At 36.3% G+C, this 23,473-nt stretch overlaps 3 protein-coding genes across 3 annotated transcripts; all 3 read right to left on the reverse strand.

Moving 5' to 3' along the window:
- Window positions 1-1,361: 1,361 nt before the first annotated feature.
- Window positions 1,362-6,459, reverse strand: LOC132190712 (enhancer of rudimentary homolog). The gene is made up of 4 exons (XM_059605762.1): window positions 6,366-6,459; window positions 3,609-3,702; window positions 1,966-2,086; window positions 1,362-1,757 (listed from the first exon to the last, which is right to left on the reverse strand). Exons 1-4 carry the CDS (start codon window positions 6,366-6,368, stop codon window positions 1,667-1,669), a joined length of 309 nt encoding a protein of 102 aa, XP_059461745.1. The 5' UTR covers window positions 6,369-6,459; the 3' UTR covers window positions 1,362-1,666.
- A 2,293-nt stretch (window positions 6,460-8,752) lies between these two features.
- Window positions 8,753-18,694, reverse strand: LOC132189906 (phospholipid hydroperoxide glutathione peroxidase 1, chloroplastic-like). Its single transcript, XM_059604741.1, has 6 exons — window positions 18,347-18,694; window positions 17,665-17,741; window positions 17,444-17,505; window positions 10,383-10,501; window positions 10,135-10,302; window positions 8,753-8,953 (listed from the first exon to the last, which is right to left on the reverse strand). The coding sequence occupies exons 1-6, from the start codon at window positions 18,611-18,613 to the stop codon at window positions 8,924-8,926; spliced, it is 723 nt and encodes a 240-aa protein (XP_059460724.1). The 5' UTR covers window positions 18,614-18,694; the 3' UTR covers window positions 8,753-8,923.
- Window positions 18,695-19,842: 1,148 nt separating this feature from the next.
- LOC132189518 (uncharacterized) lies at window positions 19,843-21,450 on the reverse strand. The gene has a single exon (XM_059604260.1). The coding sequence runs from the start codon at window positions 21,448-21,450 to the stop codon at window positions 19,843-19,845; it is 1,608 nt and encodes a 535-aa protein (XP_059460243.1).
- Between the last annotated feature and the right edge of the window lie 2,023 nt (window positions 21,451-23,473).

Consider the following 23,473-nt stretch of genomic DNA (forward strand, 5'->3'; position numbering starts at 1 on the left):
AGTTCTGAAGGGTTTTGGGGACTGTGTAGAGATGATATCGGGTCGGGTAGCGGCTGAGAAAAAACCCAGATAGTCTGGTTCTAGCACAGGCCACAGGGTATCCATTTGGATATCACGTGTTAGCTACAAATTTATTTATTTATTTATTTATTTTTTTTATGACTTCCAAACAAAATTAGGGGTTTTGGTGCTTGGGATAAAGATTGCTTAAAATTTATTAAATCTTAATTATTGTTTTTAGATAACATAGTTAAGATTTTATCACATTAGCATTTTGTTACTTTTAAAATGTGATAAAATATGAAAAATGCGAAAAATAATACTTGTTAAATCAATAAAATGATAAATGTTAATGTAACACAAATTTTCAATAATTTGATTTTTTTTTTAATAAAAAAAGAATAATTGCGATTTAAGAGTTTTTATAAGATAGGATATTAAGAACTTAAAAGAATTATAATCCTTGAAACTATACGCTATGCAGAATAGGATCCTCTCAATTTCAAGTGAAATGAACAAGATTCATTTTATAATAAAAAAATTTGTTTTGTGTATATAGTATCTTAAAAACCGTGACACCACATTTACCATGCAAACTATTTAATTTGTAAAATTTAATATAAATCATAAAATGAACCATCTTTATTTTACTTGAAATTGAGAATCCTAATCTACATACCCATATCTACTTTTTATTTTTTATTTATTAAAAAATAAATAAATAAAAACCAGCCCAGGAAATAGGATAGTAAACACTCTTTTTTAAAAAGAAAAAAAAGAATTGCAGCCATTCAATATTCAAATTGTATGCAAGGTATTATCAATTTTAGGATTGAGACATTAAGAAATGTTGTAAAAATTAACTTTTCGTTATTGGTAGCCAGTCAATCGTTATGAATAGTGTTTTCGTTCAAATTAGGGCTCCATTGGTAAACGTTTTTGTTTCAATACTATTCATCTAACTTTTTCATTTTTCCAACATTCTCTTACTTTTTACATTACATCAATGACTTTTTATTACTATTCAAATAAAAAAATCACTACAAAACAAAATTTTTTCATTTTTCTATATCAAACATTCTAACTTTTTCACCTTTTTTTTTTTAAAAAAAAAAAAAATTCTTACTTTTTTTTACATCAATCAATTTTTGCTATAATATTGGACAAAAATCGTTTAACAAACACATCCTAGGTTGTAGAAATTTCTTTCAATCCGGTCTATAAAATTAACATATGTCTAGTGAACATGTCAAAAGCTTATGCTTTTTTAATAGTACTAATAAAGTTGTTGGAGGAAATTCTGTCAAAAAGCATGTGTAGAAAACAATTCAGGGAAGCACATCCCAGAAAACCAATGAAAGTTCACAGGAAACTAAGAGAGTTCAATATCAGGGCCAACCTTCCTAGCTAGGCAAGGGAGTACTTCCATACATAATAACATTACCAAACAAAAGCAGTTGCTTTTCATCTGAAACTTGAGCACAAAGCTGTGCTTGTTCAAAAATATATGCTCACAAAGAGAGAGGGTCCACCTTCCATATTAAACACCTTGACATCAGATACAACTCAAAATTCTAGACATCAAACCCATTCCAGTTATACAGAATCCAAGTCTACAGACAATCTGGTGGTAATTAGATACATAAGCCGCAGCATCATAATAAATTTAGTGAGCCAATTTCTTTAGATGTTGAAAGGTGCGCTGTTTAATCCATTGCCGGTCGTATGGATAATAAGCATGGATTGAGTGATCATAGCTGTAAGCCAGAACCAAACGGCAAGTGTATCAGTTATAAATCATGGTGCGTAAACATACATATTCTTAATTTTGCATAGAAAAAAGGGGATATTCATTATCACCAAAACAAATTGGAAATCATCTAATAGGTGATCAACTGGCTAACTGGCTAGTCTCTGTAACTAAAATCTAGAGAGAGAGAGAGAGAGAGAGAGAGAGACACATACACTAAGGCACTCAAATCTGCCAGGCCATCAATAAAATTATAGAGATCTGCAATGTCGTAAGTGATGTTTCTGATGGCTGGATTCAACTCCTTAAGCTTCCTTTCATATAGTCCACATATACCTATACACACACAGAGTAACATCATAACCTCTAGTAAATGCAAGAACATTGAGAGATCAACCAAATTACAGTTTGGAGCCATTTAGATTCGATTTTATTTTCTTCAGCATTTTATCCATCAGCAAAACAGATCTATCTCCTAAATCAGGGATCATCAGGGAACAAAAACTGGAAATGTGGGGGGGAGGGGGGGCCGCATAGGTAACACTTTTTCCAATTTTCCCCCCTTCAGCCAGTGGATGTTCTAAGTCAGAGCCTAGTCCAATAGGGGTGTCGATGGTCAAGTCCTTTTCACTTTGACGCGGTCCACATCAAATGCGACAAATATATCGATTTTTACCTAGCAGAGTTAGATGTTGAGTTTATAGATTTTCATATACGACTGGTTCAAGTATATGCTCATACATTACTCTAGCAGCTTCCAATTTCCAGTTTACTGGTGGTCACACCTTGCAAATGAAACCATAGGTAACACTTTTTCCAATTTTCCCCTCTTCAGCCAGTGGATGTTCTAAGTCAGAGTCTAGTCCAATAGGGGTGTCCATTGTCAAGTCCTTTTCACTTTGTCGCGGTCCACATCAAATGTGACAAATATATCGATTTTTACCTAGCAGAGTAGATGTTGAGTTTATAGATTATAGATTTTCATATACGACTGGTTCAAATATATGCTCATACGTTACTCTAGCAGCTTCCAATTTCCAGTTTACTGGTGGTTACACCTTGCAAATGAAACCTTTTTCCTTATTGTCACACACACACACACACTATATATATATATATATATAGAGAGAGAGAGAGAGAGAGAGAGAGAGATGATTGTATGGGTAACCCACCAATAACTAAAATAACGCCAGCAATTCTTTAATAAAGCAAAAAATATTTTCCTGACCATGGGACTCTTTGTCTGGGTCTCATCCATCTTAATGAGTACCTCTAAATTACAGATCACTCATGCTTACACAATACCACAAAGGTTTATTAGACTAACATAAAACCACAAATTCAAGTGCTTTGTACACAAACATGACATAAAACAAAGAGATTTGCTACAATACATTCTCCTCACCATCTCCCCACCATCTTCCCTCTTTTAACATCTTGATTTTTTAAAAAAAAAACAAAAAATCAAGAGAGAGGAGATAGTGAGGAGATGGTGAGGAGAATGCAAGAAAGCATTTGCCTAAAACAAATATATGGAGCTAACTATTGTGAAAAATTGAGTACTTTATTTAGTTTAGGCAATGAAAAATCTAACGAAGAGGAAAAACAAAGTTTGAACACTAAAGTAAAAAAGAAAGAAAATGAAGGAAATGGAGGGGAAACACAAAACAAGGGAAAGCAAAACAAAACAGAAAGGTCCTCAGTCATAGTATATGAAACCACCACCCTAATTGATTGTGTCGCCAAAGAAAATTGAACCTTTGCTGAAGTCTAGCATAAAACAGTACATGTAGATGATGATGAAGATGGTGTGCTAATAAACAACAACCATATTAAACATACATAATACATCACATACCATCCATAGCTTGACTTATTGACTCATAATCCATAAATGTTCTAGTGGATCTGTTCGGAGAAGTTTGCATCAAAATAATAGTGTGCCTATTAGCCTGCATATGAAGACAGAAGACAATTAGTCGGCATCATAGCCAGTAACAGGCATGTAATTGATCACATAAGGAAAGGTCAACAATTTCACACTAAAAGATCTGGCATGTACAGAATGAAAACTTCATTATATGCTCAAGAAAGGTCATTTAGAGATTTAGCGGGAGAAACTGATAGACATAGCTGCAATGTTATAAACCCAGCACATATAAATATAACATAGATAAGGTAATGTGGAAGTGTTAATACTGGATGCAAAAGGTAGCAATGCAAATAAGGGAGAAGGGAACATGAGCAACAATTATTGAATAACTAAGTGAAGAGCATGTACATGTTTCCACAGAACAATGTATAACTATAACATAAACTACAGAGATTAAATGAGTGACAACAGACTGAATCAATGCTGTTATGTGCACATGTAGAACACCAACTCCACTTACCCGTTCCGGGGTGGAGGATTCATTGAGGTAAATGTTCTTTTTTATTTATTTATTTTATATAGGGAAGTTACACAGCATCCAATGAGTTTTGAGCCCAAAAACTTTAGCCTCCACCTTGTTCTTACAAGGCGAGGAAGCTCCATTTGAGATATAGCTCATTTAGATGATGTGTTTCACCAACATAACTTAAAATTCTATAGTGCGCATTGCCTCTTAACAACTCATGATGAATCATGATCATATCTAAAAAGATTTATCTCAGATTTAGTTGGAAATTGAAGCCCTGAATTGAGAGTAATGATTTAATTAACTGCTTGGCCAAACAACTGATTATTCAATGTTAGTCTAACATAAATGATAAAATCATCAATTCCACAACTAAATGACCTATCTATATACCATCAAATTCACAAATTAATTGTTCAGTGCTCTCGCCACACTTCTGAAGTCAGGCAGGGTCTACCGAAAGATCCGGTGAAGCCTTTCGCCACTTTTTTAGATGCCCAAAATCAGCAAGCCAGCCAAAAGACTAGGACTACAACTCCACTATTACAGAAAACATGGAACTTTTCCACCTCTATTCTTCAATGTGCACGCAATACAGCTAAGCAAACAAGTTGATTCAGCTGAATATGGACAAAGTTTAACTTGCAGCATTCAGTTATTCTCAACCAGAGTCAAAACAAATTAAATAATCTTCTTAAATTAACCTCTTAGAAGAGGGTAGCAAAAGCTCCCTTGGATAGGATAAGCTCAGCCAGTGCTAGTGAATTGCAACTGGTAAACACATTGTGGATTAAAATATGATAGGTCCTAAAGTATTATCAAGAAAAAGAAATTTCTTACTTCAACATATTGTCAGACTAATGGACGGCTAGAGCTTGATGCATCACAGAAACGGTTAAAATAAATATAGACCAGGTCACCAGATTCCAGATATGTTAATTTTACTACCAAATTAATAGGAAAAACTTTGCATCCTTCTCCTCATATATCATTTCACATTAACAATCTATCTATCATATCCCAATATTAAACCCTGCTAAACATCACATAGACCATCATTCCCCACCTAAAGTACAGACAATGAGAAGGAAGAAATCAATAATTACTATTAGTAAGCATAGATTTATGACCATCAAAGATTCATTGTTCCACATCATTCTATGAACCGTATGGAAAATTTTTGTAGTAACCATAGCCTTATCCACTTTGATGGACCATCCGAAATACTTTAAAAAGTGTAAATAAATCACATCACTAGACCGGTAAGTAGGAAATGCATAATTGAATTTCTAAACCAAGGAAAACCAATTTACCCCTATCCGAGGTCATTTAGGGCCTCAAATATAAGATTAAGTTTCCACATCATGAAAAAAAAGAAAGAAAAAAAAGAAGCTAAGATCCAGAATTAAAATCACCAAGCATCAGATGTTAGAACTTGCTACCTCCAATTAGAGTTCGAAATAAAATTAAATAGAAAATATTGTATCAGCTTATGCATTATTAAAATAGCAAACTGAATCATGTAATATATATGAAGCAGGAATTAAAACCTTAGCCCATCGTTTGGTTCCCTAGAAAAAGGTTGGGGGGAGAAAATTAAGCCTAATTTCCATGCTGTTATCGTTTCCAAAAAAAAAAAAAAAGACCGCCCCAAGTGAACACTTTTCAAATCCCGTTTGGCCGTTTCCCAAACAAGGAAAGAGCTACGACTATTTTCTTTTTCCTAAATCAGGTAATATATCAAGCAGGAATCAAAAACCTAGCCCATCGTTTGGTTCCCTATAAAACGGTTGAGGGGAGAAAATTAAGCCTCCCTTCCATGCTGTTTTCATTTCCAAAAAAAAATTGAAAAACAAACAAAGACCGGCCCAAAGTGAACACTTTTCAAATCCCCGCTTCCCAAACAGGGAAAAAGCTTGACTTCTTTCTTTTTCCCGACAAATAAAAAATCTAAGACTTACCCATCTATTTACCTACATTTTCTCGGCAACCAAGCAGAAAAAAAGGAACAGAACTGAAAATTGAAAGTAAAAACCAAAACGCTAAGACGAACAAGTTCTAGCACACTAACAAAACCCTAATACTAGAGAAAAGGATCGGCGATTACGAAAAGTGGTTTTGCGATTCAAAGAAATTGATTATATAAACCAATAAACAAATAAATAATAGAGCGAGAAAATAAAAAATAAAAAATAAAAAAAATAAATAAATATTACCATGTGGAACAAAGCGATGGAACAAAGTGATCGGACAAAGCTCAGTGAAAGCAAATGGTTCTCTTCGCAGCGACGCAAAGTACCCAAAGTGAGACGAAGACTTGGGGAGTGGCATATTGCCAGGTCAGCGACGAGGGCAAAATTGGAAATGCATCAGATTGTTTTGGGCCGTCTGATTTGTAGACCATAGTCTAGCCCAGCTCGAAAAAATGCTGCGCTTTCTCAAAATGTTTCTCTAAAATTTATTTAAAAAGAGTCCCACTATCTTATGAGATTGTGATACATTATTTGTGAATTAATTTTTGAAGAAATTTTTTGGGAAGTGTAGCATTTCTTATATTTGTAAAGAGTTATTTTTCACATTCATTTATCACACTCAGTTCTAGGGGTGAAAAGGCGATTGCGGTTAGCGGTTAATGGCTAAAACCGCTTAGGCGGTTAGTAAATTTTACTAACCACCTCAGCTAACCGTGCCCGGTTAGTAATTAACCGCATCCAAATAACCTTTTTTTACTAACCGCTTTTTTGGGCCTTTTATTAGGCTTCTTTTTTTTTGGCAGTTTTGGGCCGGTTTTGGGCTCACTTTAAACGTTTTTTGCTCACTTTAAACAAATTTTCTTTTCCTTTTCATGGCCATTTTAGCATTAAAAATTTATATATACCAAAATCCTTGTTGGTCACCTTCTACGAATTTATACAACATATAATACAAATAAAATTACAACAATTTTTGTAAATCATCATTTCACTTGTAGTCTTGTACATAACATATATATATATATATATATATTAAAAAAGCGATTAGCGGTTTTCAAAAACCCAATAACCGCTAACCGCTAGGCGGTTTTTTAATAACCGCTTTCAAAAACGGTTAGCGGTTAACAAAGCAGTTAGTGGTTCTAAATTTTCAGCCCTACTCAGTTCACACTGGCTAACATTGTTTTTTTTACATGACTTTCTATGTCAACCACTTAAAACATGTCACATTAACTAATGTGAAATGAATGTGATAAATAAGTGTGAAGAGTAGCATTACTAATTTGTAATTCATAATTTTTCTAATCCTAAATTATAGGATCATTTGCAATATCTTCTAGATTTTAAATTTCAACTAGGAAACTATTTAAGTAGTTACAGTATTTTCTATTATACTTCAGCATTTGGTTGTAGTATGTTTCAAGAGTTGGCTGATCACCCATTAAAGCAAGAATAATGCAGCTAATGTTAAACTTACTCCCACTTCTCCTCACTCATTTCCCATATTCATAGATGGCTTTTAAAACTACCATTAAATTAAAATTCAATAAAGATCTATCTCGTTTCTAATTGTGGTTTTAAAAGCCACCTACAAGTATAAAGAAATAGGAGTTAAGTGTAGCATTACATCTGTATTCATTGTGGGCGATCCGTATCCATTGTGGGTGTTAGAATATTGAGAAGATATTTTCCTAGCACGAGAGAATTGAGAAGGAGAAACCTGTAGCGTACTAACTGTTGTGCCCTTTAAAAAGTAAAATAATAAATGAATAGATAGTAGATCATAAGATTTTACGATTTTGTACCATTTCCAAAGAAGATATTAGAATCGTAGAAAAATAATTGAAATTTCCTCCCTTTCCTAATTTTTTTTTTCACATTTTAACTTAATTTTCATGTTTGTCAATTGTCACATTAACCAAATGATAATGCGATGCGCAAAACTTCAAAGTTAGGGCAGTGCACAACTTGTAGGAAAGCGGCAATGATAAACATGGGAAACACAAAATGCATCCAAAACACACATCTAATGATCATCCTTGATGTCCTTTCTTTTGGTATTTCCTTTGTGTATTTGGCATACGTTATGATCCTGAATATCAAATTTGTAACGGGATAAATTTAGATAAATTCTTAAAGAGAACCTAAACGTCCTTCCAATATATGTTTGGGAATATGAGAAGATTTTAGAGGAATCTCAAGACCTCACATCCATCTAGGATTAGATGTCCTTTTACAATAGATGACTCCCAAGTCTCCAACAACAATGAAAACTTTTTTCTTTTTTCTTTTTTTAATATATATATATGTCCGCACAATAAGAGAAAAATGGGAAATGAAAATTCAAACTAGTGACTTTCGCTTCATGAGACGTGGTCCTCAGCCGATTGAACTACCCCTTGGGGACCTCATTATGAGAACTTATTAAACATAAAGACTTCCAAACTAACTTAAATACAGACTAAATCATACTCTCAGTAATCCAGAGGTGGGCATAGATATAAGGACTCAATAGTCCTTACTTTTTGAGGACTGTAACAGTATATTTCAAAAAGGATGAGGCCTGGAGACCATATGTGGGGAACTTTGCAGCAATCATAAACATTTGTGGATTTAATAAATCAATTGCAAAACAGGAAGAAAGCAACTTTATAAGTATGAATCACAAATAACTTGTACAGAAAGTACAACTATGTGAGTGATGAGTAATCCAGATATTTACATATACCACATACAGTCTTTCTTCTTCCCTCACTCTCAGCATGGCTGATCATGCCATGCGTGCCTTCGCAGCTCTATGTTCATGCTGCGACGACCCGTTGGATATCCTTCTGAAATAATTTACGCAATCAATCAGAGAAGCAGAAAGCAATTTATTCCAACGGTCTTTACATGTAAGAGGAAGTTTTGGAAGAATTTCACTATAAAAAAGTAAACAATTGATGCCGTAGTTTCCAAGCCAATTAGTCTCAGAAACAGAGACAGAAAATCCAATATGTACAAGCATCATGACACGACACCAACTTCAGACCTTTTTTTTTTGGTCCATTGGGTCTATGGAGCTACAAAATGGGAGCTAGCCATCTCCCTTATCTTAAACTCCCCATCACTCGGCGTACTCGACTTTAGGTTCCTCATTTGACCAAAAAGACTTCAACAGCACTGTTCAAAATTTCGATCTCATTTTGATTAAGGGTGCAGGTTAATGATTATGTTACTGAATTAACTGCCTTATGCATCAAATGAACTCTATCCCCATCCCCCACCCCTCAAAAAAACAAATTATGTGTAGTGAGTTCTCTCTTTGAGAACCTTATCACATGTGAACTAACTCTGGTCGACTGCCTACATCATAAACTTCTGAATAGTGGGTACCTTTGGATTGAAGTTACTAATAGTTTCAAACTTAAATTAACTAAACCACAATATAGAGGCTAGCACAATTCAACAACTCAAAACAAAAGTAAAAAAGGTTCATTCATTTGCTAAAAATCAACTTCGAAGAGTCAAATGTCATCTATATATTGCAAATGGATTGCAGATCAACAACAAATTCAACCCCTTGACCATAAAATTAGTTATATGAAACCTTCTATATACCAGGAATAAATGTGGGAAATCATTAGATGCAATTGATTACATGTCTAAGTTTTTAAAATTAGTTCTCTCCCTGCAAAGCTTTAATCCAGAACGAGGTTTAAAACAGATTTGTGAGGAGCACTCAAGTTAATTTCCGAATATGACCTACTTTGAAAAAATTTCACTTCAGATGCCGTTCTTGTATTATGAAACCATTTGGTATGGCTACATCTCCATAGGAATTATAAGTGTAAAACAACTTGATTTGCATAACAATTAGGTGTCCTGAAATATTTCAAGTAGGGCAGACAACTTCATTACCATTGCCAATAATTTGTAAAAGTTGAAACAATTGATTTCAACCAGTACTTAATATCAAGGAACTTCCAAACTCCAGAATTGAATGCCAAAAAATAATGGAGGAAAAACATACCTCAATTTGAAAAGGTGATGTTGTTGGTGGGTATCTCTCAACAACTTTACCATTTTTGTCCACCAAGAACTTCTCAAAATTCCACTTGATAAGATCACCTAAAAATCCTCCAGCATTTGATTTCAGGAATTGGTAAACTGGAGCAGTACTTGGCCCATTGACATCAACCTGTTGCGAAAATCCTTAGTACTAGGCTACGGCTCTCTGACAATCTTGTTATGTACAGAAGAAAAATGCACTTAACACACCTTGTCAAAAATCGGAAATTCTGCTTTAAACCTTGTACAAGCAAACTGCTTGATTTCTGGGTTTGATCCAGGTTCTTGCCCACCAAACTGATTGCAAGGGAAAGCTAGAATTTCAAATCCTGCAATGAAAAAACAATTTTAAAGTATCACACTCATGAGAAAACAATTTCTTCCTTGACTTAGAAATTCTCCACGTGTGTGAAAGACACATCAATAATAAATCTCACTCTTTCTTTTTTCTAGGACTTCTCAGATGCTTTACAATGAAATGACTTATTTTATCCTAAATTTAAACAAAAAAATGATGGATCAGATATGCATCAAAGGCGGCCATCTAACATTTGCAGGACCAATTAAACTTCCCACACCTATCATTTCTTCAGGACCACGTGTTGAGCAACTGCATCAGGGAACAGTGAGTGATGATGGGTTGTTTTCATATTTTTAGGACAACTTGATAGACAAATACAAACAATTTGACACACCCAAATCAGCCACAAACCTTACATAAATAAAATTATTTTTTGATAAGTAATTCAATCTTATTAGAAAGTGGTTTCGGGAGCAACCCAATCACACATGGAGTATAAAAAAGATAACACCAATTAGGGAGAAAAAGAAGAAAACAAATTCAGAAATTCTAGAAAATTAGAAAGTGAGAACCATTGAAAGCAACCATCCCCCATTAAGAGTTTTGAACAAAATAACTTTTACTTCTATCACCGTTCTCTCACAATCTTCAAAATTTTGAGCAAAATGTTCTTTCCAAATACACCAAATCAAGCAAAACAGAACTATTCTCCAAACTTCCATATTATGATTGCTATCAAATTGGCCTCTCCAACTAGCCAACAAGTCCACTGCCTATTGGGGCACAACCTACTCAATTAGTGGAGTGGAAGATGATTGACAGATTCTCCGCTCTTCTTGGACATACAACACCAATCCATCATTATGATGTGCATCTTTCTTTTTTTGATAACCATGACGATCCTCTTTCTAAAGCTATCCAAAGTCAAAATCTTCCATAACACTGCTGTCCAAACAATGAATGTCACTCCTGAGAGGCCTTGTTTCTCAAAATGCTCTTCCAAGGGATAGAAAAGCCAGCATGAAGGCTAAGCGCATTATAAAATGATTTGACCTTGAACTGTTAGACTACATGACTCCCTTCAGCCACCTAAGCTGCCCTGTCAACCAATCAGTCTCACTGAGCATGCAGACAACTCATCTTCACTAGCTTGCACTATGGAGCATCACAATGGCAAGAATCATGGAGCACCCAATAATCATGGAACAGCAGCCAAGATTCTATGTGATTCAGTAGAATCATTAGTCAATGATACAGCAAAGGAAAGAAGATCATCTCCCTTTGCTGACAGACACATTCACAAGGAAAGATTTGATGAAGATTATGTAAACACACAATCCCATAATATCATGGCTGATTGTGTGTAATAGATGTCTGATTTGTACAGCTATTGTTTTCCTTTTTGTACAGCTATTGTTTTCCTTTTTAGTTACACTGTAAACATATTATAAAATCTGATGTATCATTCAGAAAATTATTATCGAATACAAGAGGAATTTTCTTGTGCAGATTTTCTGTCTTTTCTCTTCTCCTTGAAATCTTTTATGGTATCAGAGCCTTTAAAGGAAAACTCCTCCAATCCTACAACAATGGCCTCATCTCCTGCTTCGTCTTCATCCTCTGTACCTAACACCAACACATCTTCATCCCCTGCACCTGTCACTACAACATTCACCCTGCCTAGCATCTCTCAACAAATCTCTACCAAGCTTGATGGCCCTGCAGACTACCTAAACTGGGTGTCTCACTTCACTCCAATTCTGAACACCCATGAATTGATGGGTTTCGTTGATGGCAGTGAGCCATGTCCTCCCAAACATCTCACTGATGAAACTGGAAACCTCACCACAATGGTGAATCCAGATTACTCAATCTGGCACAGAAAGGATCAATGCATCCTTAGTTGGTTCAACACAACCATGTCAGACCGTATGCTCTCTTCTCTCTATGGATTAAAGACAGCCAAACAAGTTTGGACTACTCTGGCCACACAATATGCATCTCAGTCAAAGGCCAGAATCTCTTATCTGAAAAGACAGCTACAAACTCTCAATCAAGGTTCCAAAACCTGTTTAGCGTTTCTCAATGAAACCAAATCGTGTTCAGCCCTCTTGGCTGCAGCAGGGCAGCCTATAGAAGATGATGATCTTATATCCTATGTCCTTGGAGGTTTGAACTCTTCTTACACCACTTTCATCACTTTATTCAATTTCACCACCCGCACATCCTCCATGACTTTTGAAGAGTTCCAATGTGAATTGCTCAACCACGAGATTCTACTCAACAATCATCTACCACAGCAGCAACCACTCACTGAATCAGGCAACTTTGCCCTTTATTCTCAAAAACCAAGGCCCTCCAGTGACAATTACCACAAAGGAAAAGCAGTGAGCTACTCAAAGAATTCCTATCAACCTAATTCCTATCAACCAAGGAATACCTATCAGCCTAACCAGTACAAAGGCTATCAAAGGAGCACCTCTCAGTCCAACCTCAGAAGACCTGGAGGTAATCACTTTTCACAAAAGTCTGTTCTTGGTGCACCTCCCACCTCATTCCCTCACAAACCATCATGTCAAATCTGTGGGAAACCTGGACACCTAGCATTAGATTGCTATCATAGGATGGATTATTCTTATCAAGGGAAGAATCCACCTTCACAATTTGCTGCAATGGTGGCACGATCACATCCCTCTGCTATGGAACAGAATGTTGAGGACCTTTGGTATGCTGATAGTGGAGCAAACAATCATGTCACGGCTGCCCTCGACAATCTAACACTTCAAGAACCATTTAAAGGTGATGATGAGGTGGCTGTAGGTAATGGAACAGGTTTGTCCATATCCAACATAGGTGCCTCTGTCTTGTATAACTCTAAATATCCTTTCCATCAACCTTTCAAACTAAACCACATTTTACATTGTCCAACTGCCGCAGCTAACTTGTTGTCCATTCAGAAATTCTGTGTAGACAACAAGTGCTGGTTCATTCTTACTGATTCTCATTTTTTTGTGAAGGACAACATCACGGGGCAGACTCTTTTGCAAGGGCCAAGTAGAGATGGACTCTATCCAATCTTCCTGTCCAAGTCATCCAGCAAAATAAGACAGCCTACAGCTTTCCTTGGAGTCACAGCCTCCTCCAAAGTCTGGCATAGTCGGTTAGGACACCCTGCACCTCCTATTTTAAATAAAATCAAGCATCTTGTAAACCTACCTGTACTTGGTTCCATTACAAATGCAAATTTGTGTGAACCTTGTCAAGTAGCAAAGTCCAAGTGTCTTCCTTTTTTTGAGTCTAACAATGTAACTACTCAACCATTAAAAATAATACATTCTGATTTATGGAGTTCTCCAATTCCTTCTCTCACTGGATGCCGATATTATGTGATTTTCATTGATAATTACTCAAGGTTCTCTTGGATTTATCCAATGCAAAATAAATCAGACACATTTGCATGCTTTGTCAAATTCAAGAGCCTAGTTGAGAACCTCTTGTCTAAGAAAATAAAGGCTTTCCAATCTGATGGAGGAGGGGAATTCACTTCCAATCAATTTAAACACTTTTTGACTTCTAATGGTATCCTTCACAGAATTTCATGCCCTCACACTCCTCAACAGAATGGCCTTGCCGAGAGAAAACATAGGCACATTGTGGATACTGGTTTAGCTCTCTTAGCTCAATCCTATCTTCCTCTAACGTATTGGGTTGATGCCTTTAACACTGCAGTCTATTTAATCAATAGACTTCCTACAACTGTCTTGAAAAACCACTCTCCATATTTCAAATTACTTCACAAACAGCCTAATTATTCTCTCCTTAGAATCTTTGGTTGTGCCTGCTATCCTCTTCTCAGACCTTACAATTCTCACAAGCTGATGTATCGATCCAAAAAATGTATCTTTCTTGGTTATTGCTCCAATTACAGAGGCTACAGGTGTTATGAACCCTTGTCCAAAAAGACCATCATCACCAGAAATGCTGTTTTTGATGAAAATTCCTTCCCAGCAAAGGATTGGATGTCCACTTCACTGACCTCTGCAAATGATTCTGCTTCACCCAAGGTATGTCCTCCTGCACCAGCAATGATACATTCTATTTCTGCTCCTCATGCCATTCCATCATCTCCTATTGACACCCCAACATCTACCATCGATCCCATGTCCTCTGGTTTTGCTACTGCAGATATGCCTAATGACTTGCCCTCTAACACTAGTTTCAGCACTGATGAACCCCTTTCACCCACCCCTGCTGATTCTCCAGTCCCTCCAGCTGATACAAACATTGCACCATCCCCAATCTCTGCAGGTACTGCAAACACTACTGCAGATCCTGCTCCTTCTCCTCCTAGCCTTGTATCTAGTCCTATCTATCATCATCCCATGACTACTAGGCTTCAGGATGGAACTCGCAGGCCCAAATCATTTCCCAACTACAAGCTCTTCTTCTCCACCAAACATCCACTCCTGGCCTTTCACTCTCATGTCAATCTCTCCAACCTACCTCCTGCCCCTACTCGATTTTCCCAAGCAGTAAAATCTCCTCACTGGCAGCAAGCCATGAAGGAAGAATTCCAAGCCCTTCAAGCCAACCAAACCTGGCTCCTCTGCCCTAGACCATCTCATCATAATGTTATCACTAACAAATGGGTTTTTAAAGTGAAACAGAAGGCTGATGGCACTCTTGACAGATTTAAGGCTCGACTTGTAGCTAAGGGTTTTCAACAACAGGATGGCATCGACTACTATGAAACTTTCAGCCCTGTGGTTAAATCCACCACCATACGAGCTATCCTTGCTTTGGTAGTCCACTTTCAATGGCCAACCAGACAACTAGATGTCTCAAATGCCTTTCTCCATGGCACTTTACAAGAAGAGGTTTTTATGGAACAACCACAAGGCTTTGTTGACAACAAATTCCCTCATCATGTCTGCAAACTTCAGAAATCCATCTATGGCCTCAAGCAGGCGCCCAGGGCCTGGTTTACTAAATTGGCAGCTACTTTGGTTGCTCTTGGTTTTACAGAATCCAAGGTGGACTACTCTCTGTTTACTCTCCATACCCCCACAATACACCTTTTTCTCCTCATTTATGTCGATGACATCATTGTCACTGGGAATTCTTTGCCTGCTATCACTCACTTGGTTTCCTGCCTAAAGCAATCTTTTGCCATGAAAGATCTTGGCTCTCTTCATTACTTCTTGGGCATTCATTTGCAGCCACTGGCAGGAGGACTTCACCTATCTCAGACAAAGTATGTCTCTGAACTTCTAGACCGTGTTCATATGACAGGAGCCAAGCCTGCCAAGACACCACTCCCAGCAGGTTCCCAGCTTTCTCAGCAAGATGGTGATCCTCTTCCCAATGCCTCAGAGTACAGACACCTAGTAGGAGCACTGCAGTACTGTACCCTCACCCGGCCAGACATCTCTTTTGCTGTTAATCAACTCTGCCAATTCATGCATTCTCCCACTACTACCCACTGGTCAGCAGCAAAGAGAGTTCTTCGATACCTCAAGGGCTCCATCAATCATGGATTACACCTTACCAAAGGCTCCCTTCAACTAAATGCCTATAGTGATTCGGACTGGGCAGGCAATCCTGATGACAGAAGGTCTACTACTGGTTATGCCATTTTCCTTGGACCTTGCTTAATCAGCTGGTGTGCTAAGAAGCAACCAGTTGTCTCTAAATCCAGCACTGAGGCTGAATACAGGGCCCTAGCATTTGCTACAGCTGAACTCTGCTGGCTGAGAATGCTCCTTCAAGAACTGCAGATTTTTCTCCATTGCTCTCCCACTCTCTGGTGTGACAACCTTGGTGCATTGGCACTTGCCTCTAATCCAGTGTATCACGCCCGAACCAAACATATTGAAGTGGACTATCACTTCATTCGTGAGAAAGTGGTCAACAAGGATGTCACCACTCGATACTTGCCTACCCTTGATCAGATTGCAGATATATTCACTAAGGGCCTCACTACTGCTCGGTTCCTTCTTCTCCGAGACAAGCTAAGAGTGTGCTCTCCACCCATTAGCTTGCGGGGGGATGTTAGACTACATGACTCCCTTCAGCCACCTAAGCTGCCCTGTCAACCAATCAGTCTCACTGAGCATGCAGACAACTCATCTTCACTAGCTTGCACTATGGAGCATCACAATGGCAAGAATCATGGAGCACCCAATAATCATGGAACAGCAGCCAAGATTCTATGTGATTCAGTAGAATCATTAGTCAATGATACAGCAAAGGAAAGAAGATCATCTCCCTTTGCTGACAGACACATTCACAAGGAAAGATTTGATGAAGATTATGTAAACACACAATCCCATAATATCATGGCTGATTGTGTGTAATAGATGTCTGATTTGTACAGCTATTGTTTTCCTTTTTGTACAGCTATTGTTTTCCTTTTTAGTTACACTGTAAACATATTATGAAATCTGATGTATCATTCAGAAAATTATTATCGAATACAAGAGGAATTTTCTTGTGCAGATTTTCTGTCTTTTCTCTTCTCCTTGAAATCTTTTATGAACATCCATCTTTTGGAAGGGATCCAAAATAAGTACTAGGAGTCATAATCAGTGCTGTCCTGTTGACACTTAAAACATCAATGCTTCCTTTATCTCCATTTCATTGCCATGAATACGAAGAAAAAAGAAGAAACTTTGTCACTTAAGGCTCTCTTTGGGTCCATACTCGAGTACATTTTCTGTTATTTGAATCACAAAATATGGGAACAGCAAGGAAAACTTGTTTACAAATTAAAAAAATGAGCAATGGTGCATCCAACTCTTACTTCGACTAATAACACCAAAGCAGTAGCTAGACGTATGGACAAATTTCTGAAAGGTAAAAGATAAACAGCCCAACATGTTAATTGCAGTTCAATTGGGTGTAAGTGTCAATTTTCAAAAGATCTTAAAACTAAAAATAACAGCACTATCCTCCATTTTCTGTAGCATACCTTGAGTTTTGTACTTCTCATATATGTGAGACAGTTCTGAGTAATTTGAAGGTGTCAAACCACTGTGATTAAAAAAAAAAAAAATCCAGTTATATCACAAATTGAAATGAATATGACATATAGACTGGGATTTTAAATAGTAGACAAAATAAAAAAGGGGATAAACTTTGGCTGAAACACAAGTATTCAAAGCTGCAAAATCATCAGTCAGGCGTGAATACCATTTTGAAGCGACATTGACAATCAAGAGAGCCTTCCCCTTAAACTTGCTAAGAGAAACATCCTTCCCATCAATATCCTGCATCAACAACCTCCATACATAAGCACAATATAACTACATACTGACACGTTCATCCCCAAATTTGGTCATCCTGATCTTAAATTGTTAAAGACATAACAAAACCTCTCATAGAGTTTCCATTGGTAACCTATTAATCTTATAATCGTACTCCAAGTTAAGTTTACAGCAATTTTTTCTCTACCTAATAAAGCCACACTAGAAAACACGAGTATGAACATTTCTTTACGAACTCAATGAAGAAATTAGTATGTTATTAAAATTGAATTCACTTCACATTGTACCATTCAAGACAAGATTCACATCTACTAATTGAAACCAACTAGCGACTTTCTCTTCACCACGAATTAGGCACTGCCAAGATACACGACAGAGTTGCCACTTACCAGTTCTTAAAGTTTGGTTTTTTTCCTGTGTCACATCCAAATGCTGGAAATTCACACACACCCTCAGTCACATCCAAATGCTGGAAATTCACACACACACACATGTGACAAGAATACTCACAAATGTTTATAATTAATCCAACACCCAATACCCACTGCCCATAACTCAAGTTCCTCACAGAAGAGTCACAATTCAAACAAAATACCAAAAACACTTACTTTGACAGTGAAATCATAGATAGTCTTCTCCGTTGCCGCTCTGGCGTTAACTCCAAAAGAACGAGATTTCAAGAGATACCCAGGAAGAGTTGATGATTGAAAAGAGAGCCCGTGTTGAAAAAGGGCTGATTTGGAGGACCCAAGTGAGGTTTTGATGGATGGGATCGAAAAAGCCATTGAAGGCCATAGAGAAGAAGAAGAAGAAGTTGGGTTTATTTTGGTTTGCATTAAACCATTAAAAGAAGCAGAGAAAGGCATTGCAGCCATTTTTGTTTCCCTTTGGAAATTCGGTGGCTTGGGACCGAAGAAGCTTTCTAGTTCAACGTGAATCCTGCTCTCTCTCTCCCTCTCCCTGAGAGTTACTTTAGTGGAAGTTATGGTTACACGTGGTCTTTTTGTCCGCCTGTTTTTTCTTCTCTTCTCTTCCTTTCTTTTCTAAGTTATCCAAAACCAAAAGAATTACCGCTCTCTTAAAAAAAAAAAACAAAAAAAAAAACCTTAAAATATTAAACACTCTTCATATTATTTTCATATTGTATTATAGCAATATTTTGAATAAACTGTTTAAACTCTTACAAAAATACGAACTAATTTCTCATTTAAAAATTTTTCAAGATTAAAAAGAAAAATTAGAGTGAATGTTGGCTACCCTAAGTAGAGAATGAATGGTTACACGGTCATTCATGTCTTGATCGGAGTGGATGCACATCTACTCACTTTTTTAATTTCTTCTTTAATTTTTAAAATTTTCAAATGTTCTTAAGTAATGCTCTATGCATTTGTTTGAGTTTTCTTAAAATAATAAGGTGTATTGAGCCTCAATTTATTATTGTATATATATTCATGTGTTATGGCCCAAAAAATATAGTGATGAAGGAGCTGACACAAAGATTGGGTGTCTTGTTGTTTTTGGGTTTTCTAGCTTAAATAATGCTTTAGTGTGTGTGTGTGGTTGTATTAATTCTTTGTGGTGCTTTGAAATGTGTATATATATATTGATCATTTGTGTGTTAATTTATTCATTTTGCAGTATCTTGAAAAAATTGACCTGGAACAAGTTTGATCTTCTCAAGGGTCAGCTGATCAACTTTGTGCAGGTTGAAGGAGCTTACAGCAAACCCCTAACTTGCAATTACTTCCTTAATTAATTAAGTTGGAAATTCTCCGAAAAGTGTGAAAGAATTCAAAGAAACATCAATATATGGGATTTATAACCTTAATTCAATAATAGAAATCCCATTCTTTTCTCTTGGACTTGTCGGATGCTAAAATAAAATGGCTTATGTTGTCGTTAATTAGTTTGAATACAACAATGATTGATCGGATATACATGAATCTGGTTTAATTAATATAAATAAACTATAATCAGCGATGTCCTGTTAACACTAAAAACATCTCAACTTCCTTCATCTCATTTTGATTGCTATGAATAGAAGAACAATGAAGAAACTTTTTATAATACTATTTTGAAGCAATACTCACAAATCAAGAACCAATTATTCTTCACTAAATGTATCAATATCACCTAAAACACATTGGGAATCAGCAGGGAAGTCGCATTGGGCACAATAATAGAACCATCGTTTGGGATCTCTTTCTTTTTCGCAAATTAGACAATAGTATTCTGCACAATGAGCTTCAGCACTGTAGGTGAGCTTGAGGAGATGATCGTCATCTTTGTGCCTAGCTACAAGCGGAAGAGTTGCACATTCGAAACCCAAGGAGAAATCGCAATGCGTGCATACAAGCACACAGGGTTTGTTGTAAGAAGTGAAATTACAAACAGAACATATTCTATTAGAATCAACAGCAAGGAAGAGAGGGTGTTGGTGACCTTCATGTTTCAAGGTTTCCGGAATTGAACAACATTGAAGGTCAAACAAGAAACCACACGATGGACAATTATAGCCGAAGCCACTCATGCAACGTTTACAAGCCGTACATTGGAATTGTCTATGACCGTAAATTATGAGTTTGAGCACGTGTGGATGAAGTGGATGTTGCTTATAGTGTGGTAGTTGAGCACATTTACTGTGGAGAAAGAAGTCACATTGTGTACAGCTGTAAAACGGGGTGGAGATTAGTCTTGTACAACCATCACAAAGCCTATCATCCATGAGCCCTTCGTTGCTAAGAATTAAACCATGTTGATGGCTAAAATGTTGTATATGCTCAGCTCCTTCAACCTCCATAACATTTGTTTCTAATCCCTCACGCAGCAACTTGAAACCTGCATCATCTTCACATTTAAATGCACATGCCAAGTGGGTCACGTAACTACATTCCTTACAATAATAGGCTCCATATTCTGTCTTCACCTTTTGATAGCAGAGATTACAAAATATATTGTTGTCCTCTTTGACTTGACGAAGAGAGTAGGTGAGAGTGAGGGGGTGATTATGACTTAAAATTCCGATGATGCGTGAAAATCCAGCACATTTTCTATGAATCAAGAGTTGACAAACACTACATTCTGAGGCGAACTCCTTGCCTTCCTCGCCACAAGCTTGGCAAGTGAACTGGATTTGATTAAAGAAAGAGATGAATGTGTGTTGGCAGTCATCAGTATTTATATCAATTTGCAAGCGGGCAGTAGCACATGTGATATCAAGATTGAAATCACACTCATTGCAATGGTAGAAGGGGTATGCATTGCAGTTTTTACCGCAAGCATTACAAAGTTTTTTCTGTGGCTCAACAAGAGAAAGGGTGTGGTTTGGGTGATGGAAGGGGTGTTGTTGTATTTGGGGAGGCAGCTCAAGGCATGATTTATGGAGGAGTAAATTACAATCGGAGGTGGAGCATTTGTATCCGGCACCAGATACTGGCTTCTCACAGCCGAAGCAAACAACATCGTTTACGTCCTCCTTGCCATCATTTTTCACTTCTTCTGTGAAGATGAAGGGACCATGTGTGCTGAAGTGTAACCAAAGGGCTTTGTGATTTGTGAGTACATTATTGGGGCATGATATGTGAAAGTACATGACTGTAGGCCAGTAACAAAAAGCGGCACCCAATATCGGTTTCCGGCACGTCCTACAAACAGTATTGCTATTTTCCAACACCCATATGTCCCGCAGGTCTGAACCCCATAAATATCTCATTTTTAGCAAATCTTGGACGATGCGCATGCGCTCCTCCTCCATATATATATATATATATATATATATATATATGGATGATCGAGTGAAATTAGGAAATAATAATGAGGATCCGAGTGGTAGTAGTAGTAGGAGGAGGTAGTAGTATAGATTTGAAGATGGAAGTGGTTATTAGTATTATTTGTTGGAATTGGAAAGGCTGCTGTTTGGTTTGGTTTGGTTTGGTTTGGTGGTGTTGTAGTAGTGGAGGGCCGAGGGAATTCAATTGCTCGATCCATTCAATATTTATTTATTTGTTTCTACTTTAATTGGAATAATAACCTTTGGCGTTCACTTGCCTACAATTAACGCAAAGAATAGATTTAATTGCATTGCCCCCAATTCCATTCCAGGTGAATAAAGTGGAACATTTAATTTGCATGGCCCACTCAAATCCCACTATTTTCTGCAAACTAAATAGATGGCTTCTTTTTTTTCTTTTTTTTTCATGTGATAACTATTTTTTTAAGGTGTGTTTGTTTCACTGTAATTTTATTTTTTAGCGAAAGATGTTTTCAATTAAAAATATTTTCTAGGAAAACTAATAATGATATTCCGTTCTTTGGTTGATAGCTTAAAAATAATAATGAAATTGTTTTCAGTTGTTGGGCTCCTACTGAAATTCTTATCCCTCAAAGCCACAAAAAAAAAGTCAAACACCAAACAAATCCAATTCCACCGATGTCATAAAAGAAATCAAATCAAAACACTTGGAGGCTGGAGCTGAGGAAATCAGATTACAGTTTTTAAAATAAAAAACAATTCCACCCATCTCACCAATTTGACTTGTGGTATTGCTGGATATACGACATCAAGCATGGACTATACAATTAATTTATTAATAAAAAAGTTTTATAAAATAAAAAAATAGAACTTAAAAAGAAAGTTCTAGAATTGTGAATGGAAAAAAATAAACAATCAAGATTAGAATATACTTTCACCTCATTACAAGATATGTTTTACGTAACTTTGAAGTTATTTATTTATTTTTTATTTATTTTTTCTTTTCTTCTTTTGACTCTAAATAAGTTACTTTACACAAAATAGTAGGACATGCAAATCTTTTTCTTTATTCTCTGAAGAAGTTACTTGGCACATAAGAGGAGAATTTAGGAAATGCAAATCTAATACAAATCTAAAAGAGATGTTAAAATATATACCTTACCACTTATCTCAGCGATCCTCGAAAAGCCAATTTGCTTGCGTTTGTAGGCAACCGAACACCACTCAACTTTGGAATAAAGACTTTTGGTCTTTAATCTTTATTCCATGGGGTAGATCAAGGTAGAAATCATTCAATAGTAGGGCCGGGATGTGTTCAATTATGGGCATAAGTGGAAAGTTACTTGTCGTTCAACGGAAGCAAATTAATGTTGCTTTTTTAGGATCACAGTGGAAAGTGGTAAAGCAAAAGAAACAACTTGTATAAGACGTAAGTAATATATTCTAACTGAATAGAAAAAAAGTAATATATTCTTACTTTTTATCTACGTAAACATCTCTTCTGGTGAGGGGAAAGTATATTCTTTATTGCTTTTTTTTTTTTTTTTTTTCACAATTCTAAAATTTTCTTTTAAGTTCTTTTCTTTCTTTTTTTTTCTTCAATTTTTTTTTTATTTCTTTTAAATTCTCTGTTTTATTTTTATACTCTCTCAAATTATCACAAATTTGACAATGTCCCCCTCAAATTTTTAATTGCGACAACGTCCCCCAAAACAGTTAAATTACCAAACAATTAACAATGTCCCCTAAGACCAGCAAAAAGACAAAAATAACATTCAAATTCTTTTCAATAAAACAAAAATAATCCAATAAATTAAAAAATTAATTTTTTTTCTTAAAGAAGTTTTTTTTTTTTAAATTTTCACACAGCGATTTTTTTTTAAAAATGATTTTATTTTTTATTTTATTTTATTAAGGGTATTTTCGTCATTGGGGACATTGTCAATTTTTGGTAGTTTGACTGTTTGGGTGGGACGTTGTTGCA

This window comes from Corylus avellana, chromosome ca8, assembly GCF_901000735.1.
Source record: "Corylus avellana chromosome ca8, CavTom2PMs-1.0".
NCBI classification, from domain to species: Eukaryota; Viridiplantae; Streptophyta; class Magnoliopsida; order Fagales; family Betulaceae; genus Corylus; species Corylus avellana.